Below are 22,887 nucleotides of genomic sequence, written 5' to 3' on the forward strand. Positions count from 1 at the left end.
TATTTAATAGAATCTTCTAGGTCCACATAGTTCCAAAATCAGATGGAGACATCCTATTTTACTTTTATGCTAATGTATTTAAAGAGCAAAGAAATTTTATAGAATGATGAAATAAAATCAAAAGATATAATGTTGAAATACAATCTAGATGTCATTTTACATGTTTCCATAGAGGCATAGGTTTATGTGCTGCTATGACCCACAAAATCCCTTGCTTGTTCCCAAAGACTGAATATCAAAAAAAAAAGGAGTTTTAAAAACTAAAGAGAGAATGTTATCCTGATTTTATAGAAAACTAGTAGGACTGAATATAATGAGTTTCCTGGAGAATCATTAATAAATACCTGTATATCTTTTCTGCAACTTACTCTAGAAAAGGCTACATGGATTTGCTCATGTATTTGAGAATCAACACCTAAATGTTAGTATCTGCTTTTATCACTTTTGACTTGGAGTCATATTTGAAATTATTTTATTCTCTCTGTCCATGTCATATTGTTATGTAATTGCATGTTCTGTCGATAAGGAGACACAAAGTCTTGTCTTTGTACCTCAGTTTCAGCTCATCCCTCAGGGCTGGATGAATTCCCATCCCTCTGATGGATCCCCAGGAACCAGAAAAGAGAATTTTATATATCTTACATACATATTCTTTATATATCTTATATACATATTCTATAATTTAGGTCAAGACACATTGAATATCACTCTGAACTTGATAGAACTTGGCTAGTACTTTTCCTGAAATACGGCAGTGTACAATTAGACAGGAATTTAACCTTTTTTAAAAAAAGCAGAGTAGATCACAATGTATCGGTACCAATTCTAGTTTGCAGTTCTATTTACTATACTAGAGCAGAACTACCCAAATGATCAAAGTGTGTCAAATACTTGTAGAGGCCAAAAAGCTTACCACTTCTCAGCTTAGAAAGATGAAAGAAAAGGGCATATACCTGTGACTTAAAATTGTAAACTAGTTTGCCAACTATCAGAAAATTAAACTAAGATCATTCCTTGAGGTTAAAATGAAAGGACAAATCATCCATTGCTGTGGGCATTACAGTGCAGCATTATGGAACTCAACACAAAGATGGCTTGGGAGAAATATAACAAAATAATTACATAATAAAGCCATAATTTTGTAGTATAATTATTAAGAAACTTCAGCATGGTTTGAGATACACATTGCTATTTTGAGGATGTCAAGGAAGCCTACTCTGCCTTCCCATAACTCTTTTGATATTGTACTATCAAAGATAAGGCTATTGGTTATGTTACTGCATTGAGTTTGACTCTGATTACAAGATTTTGTAATCTTTTTTTTTTGAGACAGAGCACCACCACACTTGGCAAATTTTTGTATTTTTTATAGAGATAGGGTTTTGCCATGCTGCCCAGGCTGGTCTCAAACTCCTGGACTCAAGTGATCTCTCCACCTCACCCTCCCAAAGTGCTGGGATTACAAGTGTGAACCACCATGCCTGGCCAATATCGACATATTATTGGGGATGAATTTGGCTACAAGTAACAGATGATGACTCAAAGATATCTTAAACAAATAGATTTAGTTCCCAGATTAACTAAATCAGTGCCTTAATGGTGTTGTCAGCAGCCCAGGCTCTTCTCTTTTTATCCTCAAGGATTTTTTTCCCTCAGCTTTGTTTGTACATGGTCTTAAGTTGGCTCTAGCAACTCTAAGCATCACACTAGCAATGTCCAGGCTTGCCAGGGGAAAAGCTCTTATTTGAGTCCAGTTTTAACAGCAGTGAGAACTTTCTAAAAAGCCACCCAAAATGTTTTCCCTTGTGTCTTTTTGATCAGAATTATATTCTGTGTGCTTTCATAACTAGTCTGTGTCTTGGAGAAGATCCAGATGAAATACAGAGAGACAAGCACTGAAAGAGCAGCAAGGATTTATCTTTCCGAACATTGCCCAGCAGTCCCTGACATATACTAGTTCATTGGTTGTTTTGTAGAGATGGTGGGAGTGAGGCAAGTGGGCGCAGGAGTTCCTACTATATTGCTCAGGCTGGTCTCTAAAACTTCTGGCCTCAAGCGATCCTCCTGCCTGAATCTCCTAAAGTGCTTGAGTTACAGCTGTGAGTCACCACACCAGCCTGACATACAGTAGGTTTTAATAGATATTGGTTAAGTAAATAAATACACAGTATTGATCTGATGATATCCTCCAATAATGAGATGTATTTTTGCTATGTGTGAAGTTCATACTTTCAAGTGCCATACCATATTTTTCTAGCCATTTTTAATAAAAATTATTTTATTTATTTATTTTGAGATGGTGTCTCTCTCTGTCGCCCAGGCTGGAGTGCAGTGGTGTGATCTCGGCTCATTGCAACTTCCGCCTTCTGGGCTCAAGCGAGTCTCCTGCCTCAGCCTCCTGGGTAGCTGGGATTACAGGCACCGTGCCGGGATAATTTAAAAAATTATTTTAAAATATGGCATATTCTTTCTTGCCTTCACTTAGGATAGTTTAACACAACACTCTCCAATAGAGTTTTCCAGGTTGATGGGGATATTTTACACTGTCTAGTGTGGTAGCCACTAGTCACCAGTGGTGCCTGAGCCCTTGAAATATGGCTTATACAAGTGCAAAGATGAATTTTTAAGTCTATTTCATTTTAATTAATGAAAATTTAAATTTAAGGCTGGGTGCTGTGGCTCATGCCTTTAATCTCAGCACTTTGGGAGGCCAGGAGTTCGAGACCAGCCTGGGCAACATAGTGAGACCCTGTCTGTACAAAAAGTAAAAAAAAAAAAAAAAAAAATTAGCCAAACATGATGGCACATGCTGTAGTCCCAGCTATTCAGGTGGCTGAGACAGGAGGATTGCTTGAGCTCAGGAGTTCAAGGCTGCAGTGAGCTATGACCATGCCATTGCACTCCAGCCTGGGAGACTGAGCAAGACCCTGTCTCTTAAAAAATAATAATAATGATAATGAAAATTTAAACTTAAATACCCACATGTGACTAGTGGCTATTGTATTGAACAGTGTTAAGTTCAACCACCCTGTTTATCTGGAGGCTAGTCTCCTGGCAACCTCACCACTCTAGAATAACTCCTTTCCCCTAATACACAGAACTTTTATACTGTAAAATGCTTCGTACTGACTTTTGTTCATACTAGAAATCTTTTTTTTTGAGATGGAGTTTCGCTCTTGTTGCCCAGGCTGGAGTGCAATGGCACGATCTCAGTTCATTGTAACCTCCACCTCCAGGGTTCAAGCACTTCTGCCTCAGCCTCTCGAGTAGCTGGGATTACAGGTGCCCGCCACCATGCCCGGCTAATATTGTATTTTTGGTAGAGACGGGCTTTTGTGCCTTTAGCTTATTAGTAGCAGTAAACAAAAGGCATTATGCTGAGAAGAGAGTTGCAGAAACATGGGAATCAATAGTGATAAGCAACAAAAAGTACAAAAAGTGACAAGCACAGCAGTTAGGTTGGTGCAAAAGTAATTGCAGTTTTTGAAATTAAAATTAATTAAAATTGTTGCCAAAACCATCATTATTTTTGCACCAATCTAATACATTAGGTGGTATAATAAAAAAAAAAGCCTAAGCTAAAAAGCTAATAGTGGATTTAATAATGAAATAATGATAATTTGGTTTTATTTGGATTTATCTGTAGAGAAGGCAGACAGATAGATAATTTGTAAATATTTTAAGGAAAATTTCATGAGAAAACGTACTAATACTTGTCTTGTGAAAGAGTAAACTTAAGTTATTTGGAAAGTATCTCTCATTCTTAAGTGATGCCAAATAATAAAGATGTTTATAAACATATGTAATGTATATATGTAATTTATGTACAAACATTTCATATGTTTATATGTATACAAACTTTCAAATATTGTAGAGATAGATAAGAGAATCTGTAGTCAAGTGTGATAATAAAAGACTTTAGCTGTTCTTTACCAATTAGATGTTGTTTTAGAACTGAATCTCTAATCTACATAGTGGTAGGAAAAAACAGAAAAGGCAAATTACTCAATTAGCTGCTTGTTTTATCTACATCATTGCCAAGAAATCTGTTTTTAAAAAAAACTGTTCAGAGTATACCTTTAAGTAATACCTGGAATTGTGATACTTTATTTTTTAAAATTTTTATTTATTTATCTATTTTTTTTTGTTTTTGTTTTTGGAGACAGAGTCTTGCTCTGTCGCCGAGGCTGGATTGCAGTGGTGTGATCTTGGCTCACTGCAACCTCCGCCTCCAGGATTCAAGCGATTCTCCTGCCTCAGCCTCCCGGGTAGCTGGGACTACAGGTGCGTGCCACCATGCCCGGCTGATTTTTTGTATTTTTAGTAGAGACAGGGTTTCACCGTGTTAGCCAGGATGGACTCGATCTCCTGACCTCATGATCTGCCCACCTTGGCCTCCCAAAGTGCTGGGATTACAGGCCTGAGCCACCACGCCCGGCTATACTTTATTTTTTAAAAAATCATTCTATTTATACTTATAACACTTTATGCTTTGTAATTTGCATATTTATATTAAGGAATTTCAACCAAAAAGTTTCTGCAATTAAAAAAATGATTTCTAAGTTTAAATAGATGTTAAATATAGCTATTTAATTTCAGATGAAAAAATAAAAGATAAGTATTTAGTATATAGTGTCTTAGAAACCTGATAATTGAAATAATTGTTTCTTTAAATTTTAGGTATTCAATATCCTCACCCAAGCCAGATGAGTTTCCCTAGACTAGGTAGGACCCAGCCTGTTTGAGGTTTTATCAATATTATTCTCCCCTACGTAAAAAACGCATCTAGATAACTATGATGCGTTATAGTTATAGGCTGGTAGAATCTCACCTATCTTCCTGCCACTGGCTTTGAATCCTGAACTGCCACCAGGTGTCATGCTAGCATTTTAATTGAAGCCTAATATACTTAATTAAATATTTCTGAGCTGGTCAAATTTAGTATACTAAATGTATATCATGAAACAGGAGTATAATAGAGCATTACTAAGTTAAAGGAAAAGGCTATAAGTAAGCTCTTCTTGTGCACTAGAAAAAAGTTGACTTGTGTATGTCTCCTTGCTGAGCACTAATTCCTTGCCTCACATTGTTATCCTCTACCACAGTCAACTTACAGCAGAGCACATATTTGTGATCATGTGCCTTAAAATGAAAAAGAAAACCTTGCAAGGCTTGCTTTAAAGTCAGTATATTACTCACACACACACACACACACAGACACACACATGCACACATACATGCACAGGCATGCACATTCACACACTCAAGACTTGAATTTAAGCTGGCTTTTATCATCCTAGGGAATTCAAAGTATGCATTACTTGAGTTCTGAGCATCAACTCCAATAGTATATAGACTACCTAAGTCAAGATGCACAATATCTAGCATGACTCTGCAGTTCCTGAAGATACACTCTGTACTTGTGTGGGTGGATTTTGCAGCCAGACCCAGGACCTACACACCTGTTCCAGAACACCCCATGGAAGCCTTCCCAAAAAACGGATTGCTCTAGATTTCTTGGCCAAATTTCTAGGCCAAAAGCCTTGACTAACGCAGTTTCCCTTGTTGTGGAGAGCCTTGTCTACCTTGTTAAAATTTAAAAATATAACTCAAATGGTTTCTCAAAAAGAAGTTATGAGAAAATGAGTAACAAGACCCCATGTGGACCTTTTGCAGATGCCCAGTCCACTTATGCCAACATGCAGTGTATTCTGAAAGTTTGTTCCACAGCTTCAAAAGAAAACAAAATGTTAAATGAGTGCAGTGCCTCCTGTTTATTAACGAGGCATTGATATAACTAAACGAGGTAAAAATGCAAAGCACATGGCAAAGCAGTATACATATGTCAATTGCTGTTATGTTTCAGTAATCCTTAGACAAAATAACCCTACTGAGAATAAGAGTGGGGTAAAAGCTTAAGTGAAAAAGCAAATAGGTTATCATATGCAGCACATTTAAGTCTTAAAAGGCAGAAAATATTTTTAAAACACATGTATACCCTGCCTTTAAAAATCTAACATTAAAAGAAATTTATATGAATTGCAAGATAAAAGATTTGTTGGATTAGTGCTAAGGTTCTAACTATCCCTTTGAAGTAGTGTAAACAGGTGAATTCAAACAAACTCAAAGATAATAAGAATAATTTTCTTCATACAACTTAGAAATGTAGAAGTTTAAGTTAAAAGTCATTGTGGAGAAAATAGTACACTTTCTTCCTGGTTTGGGCATCCAGTATTGCAAAGTTGCCTTTAAAATTCATAACTAACACTATTGTAATTTCAGAACTATTTCTAGTAGATAAAAAAGGGGTAATTACCAAACCTGAGTTTTGGTAGGACCAGTCAAAATTTTATGACTGAAAAATCCTATTCACATGCCTGAATATTGGGCTTAACTGGTAAGTGTAAAGATCTTACTTGTCATGGAAAATGGAGTAGATTACAATTGCCATGTCATCTTTTCCAGAGGTACTGGGCAGAGGCAGGTGGCAGACCTGACATGCCTAGCTGCCCCCAAAGATTCTTGCTATGATGCTGTTAGAATCTTCATGGATTATTAAACCATATGTGGACTTTTTTGTTCCTACAGGTCTTTGCTTGGCTGTTCTTTCCCATATCTTCTGTGCCAGGTACTCCATGTTTGCAGCTAAACTTCTGACTCACATGATGGCAGCCAGCTTAGGTACACAGGTAGGAGAGCGCTGGCATTTATGATTTATCGTGAGATGTTTGTGTTTCTTCTTCTTTGGTTCTTGAACTGAGTGTAAAAGTAAAGTTTAATCTCAACTTAGTTGAAATAAACTTGTTTAGTTTTGCAGTGGAAGAGAATGGGGACAGGAGAGTCATATAAGGAGAATCAGGCCTAAAATGCTTCTTTCTACAGAGAAGCACCTTAATATCATCGCTTACAAAAAAAAAAAAACTTCTTATCACAAAGCATCTTATTGTCAGCTAATATATGCTGAATGTATTTGTAATTTATATATACATTAAAATTAACATATTTTATTAATCTGTTTGAAATATGCTGTGTTATAAATTCTTTATGTTTAGGGCATTAAGATGATATAAACTTTTAAAGCATCTGGACACTATGTATTGTTTCTTATAATAGTTTGATAGAACATTTTCTTTTGAAAAATCAGTTTTTCTATGGTAGAAGAAACTGTGTGAAAAACAATGACTTATTAGCACACAATTTAAAGTGTCTAGTTTAAAGCACCGTGTAAAGCACAGAAACCAGAACAAAAGATGAAATTAGATGCTTTTTCTATCCATACGGTGTTTATAGTCTAGAAAAGTAGATGTACATATAAATAACTAATTCAGTGTGATGTGTGAACATAGACCATTTGCAAACTACTCTGTGAAAATAGATGAAGGCTTAATTCATTTTTTTTCATTTTTCTCTGAAGGTCAAGAAAGTCTTCATAGAGGAGATGATATTGAGCTGGGACTCAAATGAGTGAAAATTCAGTTTGTTGATAAGGACTAAAAAGGGCCTAGACATTTATATAGGCAAAGGAAAAAAAGCATAATCACTTCTACTTTAAGGCTGAAATTATAGATCCAGGCAGAAAGAATATTCTAGATAATGCTCTTATTGAGATAATTTTTAATATTGTTTTATAAAATTAAAAAATCCCACTTTTCTGGATGGGGAGACACTTCTGCAATGCAGACAATACTCTATTGATTGGGTGCTGGTCATATGTGTGTATTTATTGTGCTGTAGACATGATTTGCACAGTTTTTTAGAATGCTAAAGTGCATTTATTGAACTCTGGATAGAACTTGAAAAAAATAGCATTTGTGGTGGAGCTGAAATATAAAATGGAAAATTATCTTAAACATTGGGATTCTGTCACCCTTTTTTGTTCTAGGAGTGAAAATGACTGTAAATTCCATAACTCTGTTTTTCAGGGAATAATTAAGTGCTGGATTCTAAGCAGAGGTCTCTGATTGGTTTTTTAAAGGCCCTATGAGCTATGAGAAGTAGCAGTGGTTACCAAAGGGGCTTGCTTTGAATTTCACAAGGCTATTTATATTGCCTTTGTAACCTGCCTTAGCTGTCTGATCTCGCCTTTGCTTCTTGAATCTAAGATCTTAGAAAACCCGCCTTCCATAATTAGAGTTTACTTGGCTTTATTCACCACCCACTCTGGTGATTTTTTGGCAGCAGAATTTGTACAAGACTTAATTATAGCACTATAGAATTACAGACAACTCTTCAGTGTCCTAGCAGACAAATTTGCTCATGTCTAGGGATGTGAAAGACAAAACCAGGATTTCTATGTTGGAGCGTTGACTTTTGATTCATATTGTACTTAACATTAATTTTGGACAAAACGGTTAGTCATATCCATGTTTTTCAGTATATTTTTAGAATAAATGAAACAGTGTGGCATGAAAAATCATGTAGTGTATGACTTGTGACATGAAATAACTAAAAAAGTATTTTCATAGCTCTTTTTTGGCAGGAAGAATTGGTATGTTATTGATAGAAAATAGTTTATTTCAAAATGCTTTATCTACTTAGATTTAACAATACCCTCTGAGTTAAGAATAGTTATCTCCCTTAAAACCTTTTAGCTAAGGCTTTAAAAAATTCCTAGACCTCCCCAAGAAGCTGACTACAGTAAGTTGGGCTCCCACCCTATCTAAATTTTAAAGTCATGTTTATAGCTCCAGTTATAGAATCTTGCCAACAGGAGTTATTACAGTTCCAGCCTTGGGTCTTTCATTTGGGATCCTCTGTCAATGTTATATTGTCATTTTTGGAGGTTAAATTAACTCTAGAGAAGTCTTTAAAAAATGCAGGCTTGGCCTGTGGTTCTTTAGCTAAGAGGGAAAATTCTATAGCTGACCTAGAGTGTTTGAGTTGTGAATACTTTGCAGACAAGTCTGCCAAGACCATTCATTTTCAAATCTTTATTAATGAACTAGGACTAAGCAGAATGGCTTTTGTGGAGAAGGAAAGAATGGAAATGTGATAGTCCTGGACTTCCTTTTGGAGCAGTGTGGTATAATGGGTCCGTCAATCAGAAAGTCAGGAAAATATGCTCGTCCAGCTCTACTTTCTACTTCTAGAAATATGTAGACTATTATAACTATAATTTATTGTGTGTGTGTATATATGTGTGTGTGTGTGTATATATATATATATATATTTTTTCTTGATTGGAGGAATATAGATACAAATCCAAAGATTATTCCTGCTTTAAAAATCAAGATTCTGCTTGAATCTGGAGTTTGTCATTATAGCACCCTTGAGAATTATTGACTATAAAATACCAGTAGGTGGCAGTAGAAGATTTATTTTTCTCCCTTAAATTTATCGGTCTCTCTTTAGCCATGGTGGCGTTCAGTAAAAAACTTGAGAGATGCTTTCATAGTACTTCTTTAACTGGGCAAGAGGGTATTTGCAGCATAGCAAATACACATTTGTGGTGTCCTACCTTTCTCTTTTTATCCTCTTTATTCAGAATTTAATTAAATGCAAATGTACCATAAGAAAGATTGTACTCCACTGGCTTTGAATATATCTTCCTACTGCTTATATATGTTTAAATTCAGGGCCATAAAATTAGCTTCATCATTATATTTATGAGCATTAAGTGTGTTATTGATACAGAAAAATGTTTTTATTATGTCACAGAAGCTTTGAGATAAAGGCCTCTATTTTCAGTTTATCAAAAAATGTACATATTTCTTCAATACCAAGTTATTTTTTCTCACTTATATAAATGAAAATGATTAAATGACACGAAATTGTGGGGCTCTTCAAGTATGATGTGAAGAAACAGCAAACAAATTTTCATGGTATTGGGTGAGATTTCTGAGAAAAACATCTAATTATATCTTTGGGATTTTTATCTTTGAATCACATTGCCAACCCATGTGTGCCCTGATAAGGCTGGTAAACAACTAGTGACAAAGAGCAAGTTTGCAGTTCAGGGTTCTCAGTTCTGGAGGTTCTGTCAGGAAAAGCAATCCTCCAAATCTAAAAAAAGAACAGAAGTTTCCTCATAGAAAACATGATGAAAAGATAGAACTGTATTTACTCTGATTAATAATACTTAACAAGGGAAAATATTTGTTTTTCTTCTCTATGGTTTGTTATTTGTACAGCATAAACACATTTTCTGAAACTAAATAACAAATTCATCTAGAAATGTGTATAAGTCCGTACATTAACCAGCAAGACTATAGCTTAGGGGCCTATTCTCTGGAATTTAAAAAAGTTGGACTGTTACTGTCTTTTGATCACTTTCTCATTCTGCAACATTTTGGGATGTCATTTTGCAATGTCCTGTTTCCCAGGGAGGATCCTACTCAGACACCCTTGCGAAAAGATTCTGCTTTAATCTGGAATTATGTCATTCTCGCTTTGAGTATCTAGCATCTTTGGGAATCTTTGTGCATGACTAAAGGCAGAAGTCCTGTGTGACTTCCCAAATGCTGGCTCCTTCTGGATACTATGAATCCTGGTTTCTGTTCCAGCAGCTTGCGCTGTTTTGTTGAGATTGCCAACTCAAGAAAGTCATTGTGTGAGTAAGGCTTGAAGACACATATGTAACAAGCATATTTTAATCAACTGAAGCAGAGTAAGATAGAGATGGTAAAATGTTCATCAGTCAGAAAAGAATTTTCCTTAGTTGGAAGTTTTTGTTAATCACTTATTAACCAGAATATCCTTTGTTATTTCTACTTTTTTGCTGAATAAAAAAGTATGTAAGCATTTAAGTACAAGGATCAAAATTAAATCTTGCTTTGAAGATTAGGAAATTGAGAAGCAGAGGGTCATTTTTCAGTAGAACATTTATGATTATATGTTAGTGGAGATATAAATGGATCAAGAAAGTAGCAAGGAAAGTGTTTCCTAAACTTCAATGCAGGCATCTTGTTAAAATTCAGGTAGTGCATCAGTGAGTCTATGGTGGGTTTCCAGATCCTACTTGTTAAGTAAGGTATTAGATTAGCTATATTATGACCCCAAAACATCTCTGGTTGTTGTTGTTGTTGCTGCTACTGTTGCTGTTATTATTATTACTAAATCCATATAATCAAGCTATTTTTCTTAGTATGAAATTTTATTTAAGAAATCCCATTAATTAATTTTTTTAGTTTCATTTCAAATATTATTGCCTTTAAAACGCCTGCACACTTGTATCTTTCCCTCATTAATGAAAGGCTGCTGCTGTGTCCTTCTGATTTTTTTTATTTCTTTTTTCTAAGAAAGGGAAAGGTCCTTAGGCGAGTGGACTAAGAGATAATTTAGAGTATGAACAAGGCCTTTATTCTGGTCATTCTCATAGCATTTGACAATTTGTAAAACTTCTCAGTGTTGTTTTGGACATAAAATAAACTACTAGAAAGAAGATATAACTAGTTCCCCTGCCCCAAGTTCATTCTTTTCTACCAAGATCCTGTAGGTGCCCTCCCACCACTAGAATGATATTGAGTATGTAAGCCTTTTTTTTTTTTTTTGTACAATTAACTGTATTTAAATGTGTCTTTATGTAGAGATTGGGGTATTTAACTGTTTCTTTTCTTCATGTAGAGATTAGTTGGGTGAATATGAATAAAGACATTCTGCACACAGATATGAATATACATTTAAGTTGAATTTATTAAACTATTTGACTCAATTTAGGTATGCTCAATGGCATGGTGAAAATATTATTACATTCATGACTGAGTGACCATTCAACATTCAATTGTGAAATTAAACCAAAAAACTGAGCCAAACCCGCATCTCAGGTCAAGACCATTATTCATCCAGCAGTTCGACCACTTCCATCTCCTCTATCGTATGTACAATATTAAGATTGTGCAATGAGAAATACCAAGCAAGATGCATACATGCACACAAAGCGTGTAAATAATAACCTAAAACACTAACCTCATAGTAAGAACCAAGTATATACAGAGAAAAAAATCTCTTCCTCTGTAGTACTGCATAGGCTGAGAATAAGGGACCCCAGTTTGCAAAGTCTCTGTGGAGGAAATGGAATCTGACCTGGTTGTTGAAGAATGTATAAGATTTGAAGACTTGGAATGTGACACATTCTAGGCAAGGAAAAGAACAAGAACAAAGACATCTAAGTTATAGTGATCCTGGCTGCTTTCACTTGAGTAAGGCTTGCAGATCCCACAGAGAAATAGGTAAGTTTTGACTGCAGGTGAGGCAGCTTCCCATTGTCTGAGAACCATGAGAAGTTACAGAGTCACCAATGGAATTAGTCCAAAAAGTCACAATATGAAAGGAGTATTTTTAAGGATTAATCTGGCAATGAAGGATTAAAGGAAAAATGGACTAAAGAAGGTAAGAGGCTCTAATTAGGGAGAGTAGAGAGGTTGGGTGGGCTGCTTTTACCATCATCCGATTAGGATGGGTTCTGAGCTTAGACAGTGGTAATGGCAATGAGAATTCAAAGGAAGGAATAAGGACTAATAAAAATATCTTATTTTGCCGTATTAAATTTCTGCACTTTTCTTGTCTGTCTTTAAATCAATAAAAAAAGCCACATTGCAAATTTTATTTACTAAACATTAATGTAATATTTATTACATATTACAGGAGGTAGGGATTATGAGGTAGGTACTAATATTATTCTCATTTTACAGATTAGGAAATTGTGACATAAAGAGTTTAATTACTTGCCGTAGGTCACATAGTGGTAAGTAACAGAATTAGTATTTGAACACAGCAGCCAGCCTCCAGTCCTTTTTAAAACTGCTATACTAAGTTGCTTCATAAATGAGGAATTAATGAAATTTACTCTGTCACCAAATGAGAGAGAAGATTTTTAAGGTGACTGTGAAACTAGTGGTTTCATTTGACTTAAATACGAAAGTGGAAAGGTTTAATAATTGGAGAACGATATGTGCAATTTTGAGCATGAGGGGTTTAAGGTTTCCATAGCATGAAGATTTAGATGTTATCTACATAAATGTAGAGCTTCTTGACACTTTAAAATAGGTTCTCTGAGACAGGTTGGGTAGAGAACCTGTGTATATAGAATACATATAACTAATGTCATTAAGGGCTGGGCTTTGTGGCACTGAATTTAGTGATTTACACATATTGCATTATTTACTCTTATAACAACCAGATGAGATGGGTACTGTTATCATCCCTAAAGAGACTAAGAGATACTCAGTTACCTACCCTAACCTACATAGGTAGAACATTGAAGGAAGAAGAATTTGAAGCCAGATGTGTCTGGCTCCAAAACTCACGTATTTAGAGACCACGCTATGTGGAATGAGAAGGATCACTACAAGAGGATTGGAAAATGTTAAAGTTTTTGAAGCCAAAGAAGGAAAAAGGTTTCAAATGGAAAGATTTGAGCATCATGAGGAGATTAGTCCTCAAATTTGGCAAGAACAAGGTCCCTGGAAACTTGGAGAGAAATGATGAAAATTAGAAAAGGTTAAAGAGTAAATGGATAGGAAGAAAATGGATGAGGCTATCAGACCACACCTGTGAAGTTTGTCAATGAAAGAAGAAGGCAATCAAAGCACAGGAAGTGGGGAACAATTCTGGTGGCTCTGATCATAGGTTTGCTGCAGGGAATCTGGCCCCTGGGGCTGCCACACAAGGGGCAGGTCTCCCCCATCTCCTCCACTAGTATTTTCTTTCCTTGAAAGAGAACTTCCTGTTGAAGTTTGTTGAAAGGGTAATAGGAATTAGTAAGTTTCTCTTTGATCCATGTGTTTATTTATATGTTGTGATTAATTTGAATTTTTTAGGTCTAGGCAAGTGACTCCCTGCTAATGCACCTAACTTAATCACCTTATATCTAGGAGAAAATTAGAGCTCTAGTTTGAGCTTTCTTTTTCCATTTCTTGAATCCAAATTTCTGTGATGGCCTTATATTTTTGGTATTGTTACTATTGAACTTTATGTAAACTTGCAATCAATCATGAAACAAATTTATAATTAGCAATTATCAAATAATTATATGTCATTCTACAACCAAAAATATTAATATTATGCTATTCACAAGTGTGTGCTTTGGAGGATTACAGTGATTTTGGTACTCAAAATAGAGTGAAATTTGCATATTAAGGTATTGAATTCCCCAAAAAAATATTATTTTATTTTTGCTTTCTTTTTATTTAAGGCTACATTTTCCTTTATGTATCAAATTTGTCTTTCTTAAAGTCTCTTAATAATAAAATCGAATTCCTTTTCCTCAACAAGCTTTCAAAATTCAGCTCAAATAGACTGTTCTCACTACATTGAAAATAAGTGGACACTAAAGATACAAAAATAGTATCATGGTCACAATACTGGGAAATTCAGACTTTCCCAAGTGCTGAAGTAGCAAAGCAACAGAAAGAGTGAGTAATATTCTGAATGAGGCTACAGTGACATCATCATGTTTGCAACATAGCTTTTGTTACTAGGAAAATTTGTGAGGCAAATCCAGACTTTACCAAAAAATACCAGTTTGGAACCTTTTATTACAGCTTCAGTAACATAAACTATCCTTGACCTTTAAAAGCCTTCCTTCCTTGATGTCCCTGACTAGGCAAAAGCAACATATGAAAAAAGTTGTTTTTATGAATATTTAATGAGAGCTCTAAAGAACTGTAACAGATATGGAGCGTAGGGGGAAGTGTCTCAGTTTTGGAATTAGAGAGACTGATGGGGTAACATCTGTCAACTACAGTGGAAAAAAAATCACTAGGAAAATAATAAGAATGCCTGATTTGCAGCATTGTTGAGAAGATACATAGTGGATCATGTTCAAATGCCCAAGACACAAGATCCGAGGAAGGAGATTTCAGAAGAGGAGGGCAAGGAGGATTCCTGCTACCTCACGACATGCAGAGGCCCTTCAGGTTCTGCCCTGAGTTGAACACTGAATCCTTCCAGAGAACCTGAGCTCCTGAGCCTGCTTTTCTGTGCTTCAGGCTTTCTTAAATCAGCTGCAAGGGAGGGGAGAATTTGGGGCCCCACCCTGTTGCAATAATTGGCTCTGTCAAGTCTGTAACTGTGCCTTTCATTGTACTATAGGTAATGTAGACCATGAAATTTGTTTCCGTTGGTCTGCATTATCTGTAGTGGACAGCATCAGTAATTTTGTTTATAGTTTTTAAGAGTTTTTTTTCCCTGATCTGAGTATTTTCTAAGTGTTTGTGTCCTCATTGCTTGTGTTGAATTGTTATAACCTTAAAAATTGGATATATATAATATGCTTGCCTATCTAGAAAATTATATATATGGTATGAGCTTGTGTGTGTGTGTGTGTGTATACATTTGAAATTTGAAATAGACTTATATTTTGAAATACAGAGATACTTGGCTCCATAGCTGAAGGGCTAGAGCACTGGTCTTGTGAAAATACAGAGACACTTATTTAATGAAACAGTACTGCTAAGGACGATGATAAACACTTGATAAGTTAATTCCAGCACTCTATGGCATAGTCAGTATATGTATTATTGCCTCTGCATTGTGTGTAAGAAATCTGAGACACTGAACAATTCTGTGACTTGCCCCAGGTCTCAGATCAAGTAAATCTGTCTCCGAAGGGTGTTTCCATAACCCCTTCTCCACTCCTTTACAGAGGAGCCCTCAGAGACCCCGGTAGTGCTTCTTCCCTCCACTTCCTTGGAGCCTAATAGCATGGTCTTCTTGCAGACAGTTTTAACATTTACTCTGTTACTATAGTAAGCATGCTAGAACTAAAGACTTCTCTTTAGTTTCCTTTGTAACTCTGTGAAATCTTGCTTCCTTCTGTGAAACTTTTTAATGAGTGGTCCTTACAAAATTGGTTTTTAGATTTACATTGACCTAAACCCCAGGAGGTTGTGTCTCCTGAGCTTTATCTGCTTGCTGTACAACAGAGTGCCTTTTATGTAGTTGCCTACCTGCCTGGCTGAACTTTAAGCTCCCAAGGGAAGAAACTGTTCTTTTTCATATATCACATCCAATGCCAAAAGGTAAAAGACCAAAATAACATCAGTCACAAAGACAGAGCAGCCTTTCCTATAGGCTAGTTGTGTGCAGTCTAGAACTGCCTTTCTGGCAGAGCCCTATTCAGATACCATCTTTCGGGAACATACACTCTTGTGTTCTGCCAGGATGGGGGAGGAGCTTGGTTTCAGGCACTATGTTTTGGTTGTAAGGGCGAATGTTATTGCCAAACTGAAACATGTCAAATATCAACAACCAAGTGGGTTTTGTGGTCACATTTCATCTGTAGATGATGGCATGTGCAAGTGATTTTATGGGGTTTGATGTGGAAACTATGAGAAATTCCACAACTCCAGAGCGCACCTCTAAGCCCCAACCCCCCGTTTATTCTCGCTCTTCTGCAAGACAGAGATCAAGGTTGAATGAAAATCTTGAGTACAAATTCTCAATTTTTGCATTTTTAAAAACTTTTAAAGTATAGATTTCTTTACAAAAAATGCTCAGAGAAAAAAATTGAAAAGCCAGGCATGGTGGTGCACACTGTAGTCCCAGCTGCTCTGGAGGTTGAGAAAGGAGAATTGCTTGAGCCCAGGAGTTGGAGGCTGCAGTGAGCTGTGATCACGCCACTGCACTCCAGCCTGGGCAATAAAGACCTTGTCTCTTAAAAAAAGAAAGGAAAAAAAAAAAACCGTAGTTAACCATATTTGGGAATTAAATGCTTTTCTACTCTCTGTTTTTTGGGTTTATCCCATTTGTGATCCCTTCTCTCAATTGTCACCATTATCTTGCTCACCTAAGCCACCTTTCTTCTTTTATGGACTCCAAACTCTTCCCTGTGGTCTTAACCTGACCCCTTTCTCCATAGTCTGTTCTCCTCTCAGCAGCAGGAGTGGTCCTTTTAAAGACTAAATTGACTCTAATCATTTTCCCTAAAACTTTTTGGTGTCTTCCTATTGCACATAACAGAGGGACTCTGACCTCCATCTCCCTCAGGATCAGTCTCTGCCCATTCTCTGATCTCATCTTCTACCACCTCCCCGTTCACCCAGCACAGCCACAGTGGGCACAGTTCTTTATGCCCAGCTTCTTCTTGTCCTACATCCTGTGTTCTAGTTAATACCTGAGCCTGGAAAGTTCTGCCCCAGTGTTTTGCTCATCCGTATTTCCATTTATACAGCATTGACTCACTCAACTCTTACGTTACCACCTCAGAGTGGCCTCTGCAAGAAGACCCACCCCTACGGGGTCTCATCACTGTTATGTTTATTCATATCATATATCCATATCTAAATTTTCTTGTTCATGTATTGTATTCTGTCCCCTTTTCCCCTTTCTAATGGGATGTCAACTCCATTAGATCAGGAATTGCCTGTCTTGTTCATTGCTGTTTCTAGCACTCATGAAAAGCTTTTTGGCTCATACTAGATTTTCAATTTAAAAAACTGGTTAAGGCCGCGTGCGGTGGCTCACACCTGTAATCCCAGCACTTTGGGAGGCTGAGATGGGCGGATCACGAGGTCAGGAGATCGAGACCATCCTGGCTAACATGGTGAAACCCCGTCTCTACTAAAAATACAAATTAGCTGGGCGTGGTGGCATGCACCTGTAGTCTCAGCTTCTCGGGAGGCTGAGGCAGGCGAATGGCGTGAACCCGGGAGGCGGAGCTTGCAGTGAGTGGAGATCGCACCACTGCACTCCAGCCCGGGCGACAGCAAGACTCTGTCTCAAAAAAAAAAAAACAAAAAACAAAAAACAACCTGGTTAAATAAGAAAAACAATGAAGTTAAAAGAAATCTTAGGCTTTCTTATAAAGAGCATTCTTGGCAATCTAAAACTAACCTATCACCATTTTCTCATGAAAATAAGCACTTCCTATATTCTCAATTCCTTAAAGCAAAACAAAACCAGAACTGGGTATGGGGCACATGCCTGTAACCCCAGCTACTGGGAAGGCTGAGGCTAGAGGATCCCTTGAGTCCAGGAGTTTGAGCCTGCAGTGAGCTATGATTGTGAATTATGATTGCACCACTGCACTCTAGCCTGGGAAACAGAGCAAGACCCTGAATTTAAAGCCAGAATTTTAAAGAAGAAATTATTCATATTCTTAAATGTAATCTGTAGTGATCTACATCTTTTATAAACAAATTGTATTATAATTCTTGGTTTATAATTTAGATGTGTTCAATGAAGAATTAATTTTCCCAGAAAAGAAATGCTTATAAAGAGAAGTCAAGATCTCAAGCCAGCCACCAAAGCTTATTTGACTCTTAATCTGTCTGACTGTTCTGGATCCTAATTGAATTTGTAACTTCTCTTCGTGTTAAAACATTCTGATTTCTAACTGGGAACTTCAAGAAAGCCCATACTGCTCCCACAGCCTCTGTTATATGGCTCTTCTTCCTTTAAAAGTCCATAGAAGCAGACTACAAGGAAACCAGGTGGTGGTGGGGTCAGGAAAGGTGAGATGGAGGGGAAGAGGGAGACTTCTGGAAACTAGCTTCCTGGGTCAGGTAGGTGCTCTGCAAATAAGTTGGATAGCAAATGGTAAGTTTTCTGAAACTTGTGGTCACAGAGTGTGCAAAGAGAATTGGCTCTTCAAGCAGCTTTAGTAACTTATTAAGAAGCAGGTTTGGAGATGAGAGAACAATTATTGGAGTACAGAAAAAGTTTTCCTAAGTAATGTCTGTGTTCCAAAGGAATGAAATTTTGTGTTAAAATTTAGATACTCCAAGATAGATAATAACTAATTGTAAAAGCTAATTTTAATAGTGTTAACTAGTAAATGTCTGTAGTGCCAAAATAATTAAAATGGGCCATTAAAATATGGCTATAAATATCAAGGTTATTACATTGTTAGTATGTTGAAATTGAGAAATGAAATACCCCAACATACTGCAGGATGTCTAGACATAATGAGCAGTCCTGTCATGTTTAGGTCATGTTTATAATTGTGATTAATCTACTCTTAGTTTCTGAGTTTATTGTATCTGATACCACACTCCAAAAGCCTTTTAACCTATGAGTAGTTGAAAGCAGTCATTACAATGCCTGGTATTTTGTAAATAAATGGATTAATAAGATATAATAATCACAAATCCTAATCCTCCTCTCAGAAATATTTAAAAAAACTAAAATCTTTGCATTTAAGGAGCATGGTTTTGTACCTTGGAAATCTTTAAATTAAATTGTTGGTTTAACTTTTGGAACACTTTTAAAGTGTTCAATTAAATATTTATTTTAGAAGGGCAATATAAGCATTTACAATTATATAAGAATATCCATGTAGGCACTGCTAACACAGTTTCTTCACTTCACAGGGGTACAAAGGCTGCAGGCATCTAAGAGATTAACCCCAGGAAGCCAGAGTAGCTGAATTGCCAGTGTTTTATCATTTATTGTTAACTCACTAGATACTCGTGAGACTCCATTAAAAAATGCCCTTGTATTATACAAACAATCCACACTTCAGCAACCTTTCACTCTAAGATTAGGAATTGCTCTTTGACAACCTTTGTCAGGGTTAATTATTGAAGACTTTTGTGTGAATATAGGAAAGTCAGATGAGGTCAAGCAAGTCTGTCTACCACCTCCTGTTTGAGTCTTAAAGTAGCAGAAAAATCTATTCTCCAGGTAATGAAAAGAAGACCTTTTCTGAAAATTTTGTTGAAGCACAATTTAAATTTATCTCATGTTTGCAGTTATTCATTCATTGTTCCCGTTCTCCAACTATTTAGTGTCATATGTACTATGACGCAGTAATGTCATGTTATGTAAAATGTAGTAATGACATAGTAAAAGACATAGTTTAGACCCTCCAGTAATTTACTGTCTACCAGGAGGGTAATAAAGAAGTAAATAGATGAATACAGTAGAATGGTGTAAGCATATAATAGCAGTCTGTACAGCATATAGTGGGAACCAAAAAAGAGTTATTAATTCTATCCAGGTTGAGGAGTGGAGTCAGGAAAATCTTATAGCAATAAAAATGCTTAGCTGTCTTGAAAGATGAGATGTCTTCACCAGGAAGAATCTACATATAATTAAAAGACAGACATTAGTAAAGGCAGAGGAATGGGCAGTATCTGGCAGGATTAGTGACGCAAAAAGGATTGCTCTACCTTGGATTATGTTCTGTTTAGTTTGCAAGGAATCTGGGTTGGTTCAACTGGTTAAGAGCTGATGGTGAGGAAAGGAGAGCTACTCCTGGGCAGACCTGTTGGAAAAGTAGAATAGTCGCCAGACCCGAGCAGAACTGATGTATGGAGGAGCAACAGAAAATGAGAATTTTTTTGGAAAGAATTTGGGTTCCACAGATACATTTTAGTGTCTCACAAGCATTTTTTTGGAAATGTGTTAACTTGTCTAATCTGAAAAGGCTGAAGTATCTAGTTCTGTACTACTGCTTATGGAGAAATGGAAAATTTCTGTCTGTTAGGCATCAGTAGGGTTTCAGTGTGTGGTTTTTTTTTTCATTTAATGTCTCTTACAAATTTCATATTTTAAAGAATAATTCCTCATAACATCCTCCAATGAACCCTTTGTGATTAGTTTAAGTGAAGAGATAGGAAAAAATAATCAGGTATAAGGTATATTTTTTCAATGCTTTTTCTTTTTTTTAATGTTATTTCAAACACAATCTACTGCTATCACATATTAAAGACTCACAAGACATCAATACAACTTTACCTTTTGAAATATTTAAATTTATATAAAAACATTAACATTACCTCTTACATGCCCTTTCATGAAATTCAGAAAAAAAATGAAACTATTAAAACTGCAGCTGCATGACTATGGAAAATAAATTGTGTGTATAGTTTCTGTGATATTACCCTTTGTGAATTTGCTATTGAACTCATATTCTTGAGGTAAAGATAGAGTTCAGACCTTAGAAAAATACAGTGATAATGCCACAGGAAAATATTTGCGGTGTTGTTTAAGATTCAGCGTGTGTAACTCTTTTCTAGGTTATTAATAGGCTTGGGAAAAACAATATAAGCAATTTCTCCTAAATAGAAGCAAGTTTGAGAGAATAGACTTCCGTCAGAATTGGCTACTGTTAGGGAGAAGGGAAGCTGAATTCAAACAGTTTTGTGAGAAACTGGAAAAGAGGAAGCAATTGAGCTTCACAATCGGTCACTGATATTTGATTTACTTTCTTTGGAGTTTACAAGTGGCTGCCAAGTTATGTCTAACGCACACTGCCTAATCCTTGGAGGCCTCTCTTCCAGCTGATGTCTGCGTCAGTGGTGGCCATGAGAGAGGAAGCAACTTGAAGAAAAGATTGTTTACCACTTAAATTTAACATGGAATTCGAAGGCTAACGTTAAGTGATTTAGAACACCACTGGAATGCTGTTTTGTATGTTTGTGATTCCCGAAACAGTCACCCAGCATCTAGTCCTAAATATGAATTAAGATCTCATTCCGAAGAACACCTTCTTATCACTTCTTTGAAGGTAATTATGAAAAGTCAAAGATATACTTCTAAAAAATGCCTCTATGTTCACAGTCATTTATGAGATTAAACAGATAACCAGCTGACTAACAAACTCCAACACAGTCATGATGGTGTCCTTAAGCAGATTATAATCTCAGGAGTGCTGGGGAGATTTATACAGATATGAAAGGAGAGCAAATCAAGGAAGTATGAAGTCAGCTACATGGTGTAGTGTAGGTGTCACACATTATTTGTTGTTGCACTTTACACTTTCCCCACTTACAGGTTACAATTTGCTTGAAGATTAAAAACTCGAACCATATTTGGTTGTTAATTCTCCTTCTGTGGACAGACTGGAACAAATGGCAAGAGAAACGATTGCCCAGCTACATGTGAGTCATTCTTTCCTGGGATAAGGCTACTTCAGCTTTAAGTGGAGAGTGGCTTGGGGAAGCTGTTGTGGAAGTAAGGTCACAGGGTTTGAGACATGTTTGAAGCAAGGCTTTTGTTCCAGTTCTTCCAGTCTGCATGCAAAAGGAAGGAAGGAGAACATCTACTAGCAAAAGCTGAATGAGGACTTCAACCTCACCTCCATGGTTCCCCACACAGGAGCAGAGCCCAGCCAAGGTTCCCACCTAACACCATCTTTCCAGAAATTGTTTTGAGATACATAGGAGAGAAAGGCCCTTATATTCACAAGAAAACCCAGCAATCATATTCATTTGAAAAGCAATCCATATGCACATTTTGGAAACAAAAGAAGTATCAGTACACAGGGTGAAATAAACCTGAAAGGAGATTTGTAAAGAAAAGAACAAGCAGTATTCATTCAAAAAAACAGAAGGTAGGATGTTATGGAAGTAAAACAGTTATTTTGTTTAGGTTTAAATTTTTTTAACTTTTAAAATTTGTGATATAATTTTGATTATGGGAATCATAGATTCCTGTTATCAAAGGAAGAATGACCTTTTCCCATTTCCTTTTGAGTTTCTTAAAATTTCAATTTTCTCCTTAATTATACTATTTTATGCTTTTTTTTCTCCAAATGGTAAGGCATATGTTTAATTTAAAATTTTAATTTAAATTATTTTGGCCAGGCACAATGGCTTGTGCCTGTAATCCCAACACTTTGGGAGGTCAAGGCAGGCAAATCGCTTGAGGTCAGGAATTTGTGACCAGCCTGGCCAACATGGTGAAACCCCTGTGTCTACTGAAAATACAAAATTAGCTGGGTATGGTGGTGCACGCCTGTAATCCCAGCTACTTGGGAGGCTGAGGCAGGAGAATCAATTGCTTGAACCTAGGAGGCAGAGGTTGCTGTGAGCCGAGATTGTGCCACTGCACTCCAGTCCGGGTGACAGAGCGAAACTCTGTCTCAAAATAATAATAATAATTATTATTATTTTAAGAAGCAATTTTTAGATTTCTATTTTTTCCTTTTATTTACTTTATTCCAGAGAAGTAATGGTATTGTTAATAATATTCTTCTTGAGCTCCTGTTATATTCCAGAGACT

The 22,887-nt window shown here is 36.4% G+C and overlaps 1 protein-coding gene across 7 annotated transcripts in view; it reads left to right on the forward strand.

Annotated features, from left to right (window-relative positions):
- The window catches only part of ADGRV1 (adhesion G protein-coupled receptor V1), a 596,887-nt gene that overhangs the window by 290,937 nt on the left and 283,063 nt on the right, over positions 1-22,887 (forward strand). For all 7 annotated transcript variants that reach the window (XM_055387526.2, XM_055387529.2, XM_055387534.2 and 4 more), the window contains one exon: positions 6,589-6,689. In XM_055387526.2, the coding sequence (XP_055243501.2) occupies positions 6,589-6,689 (101 nt within the window). The remainder of the gene's footprint in view (positions 1-6,588; positions 6,690-22,887) is intronic.

Source organism: Gorilla gorilla, chromosome 4 (assembly GCF_029281585.2).
Source record: "Gorilla gorilla gorilla isolate KB3781 chromosome 4, NHGRI_mGorGor1-v2.1_pri, whole genome shotgun sequence".
NCBI lineage: Eukaryota > Metazoa > Chordata > Mammalia > Primates > Hominidae > Gorilla > Gorilla gorilla.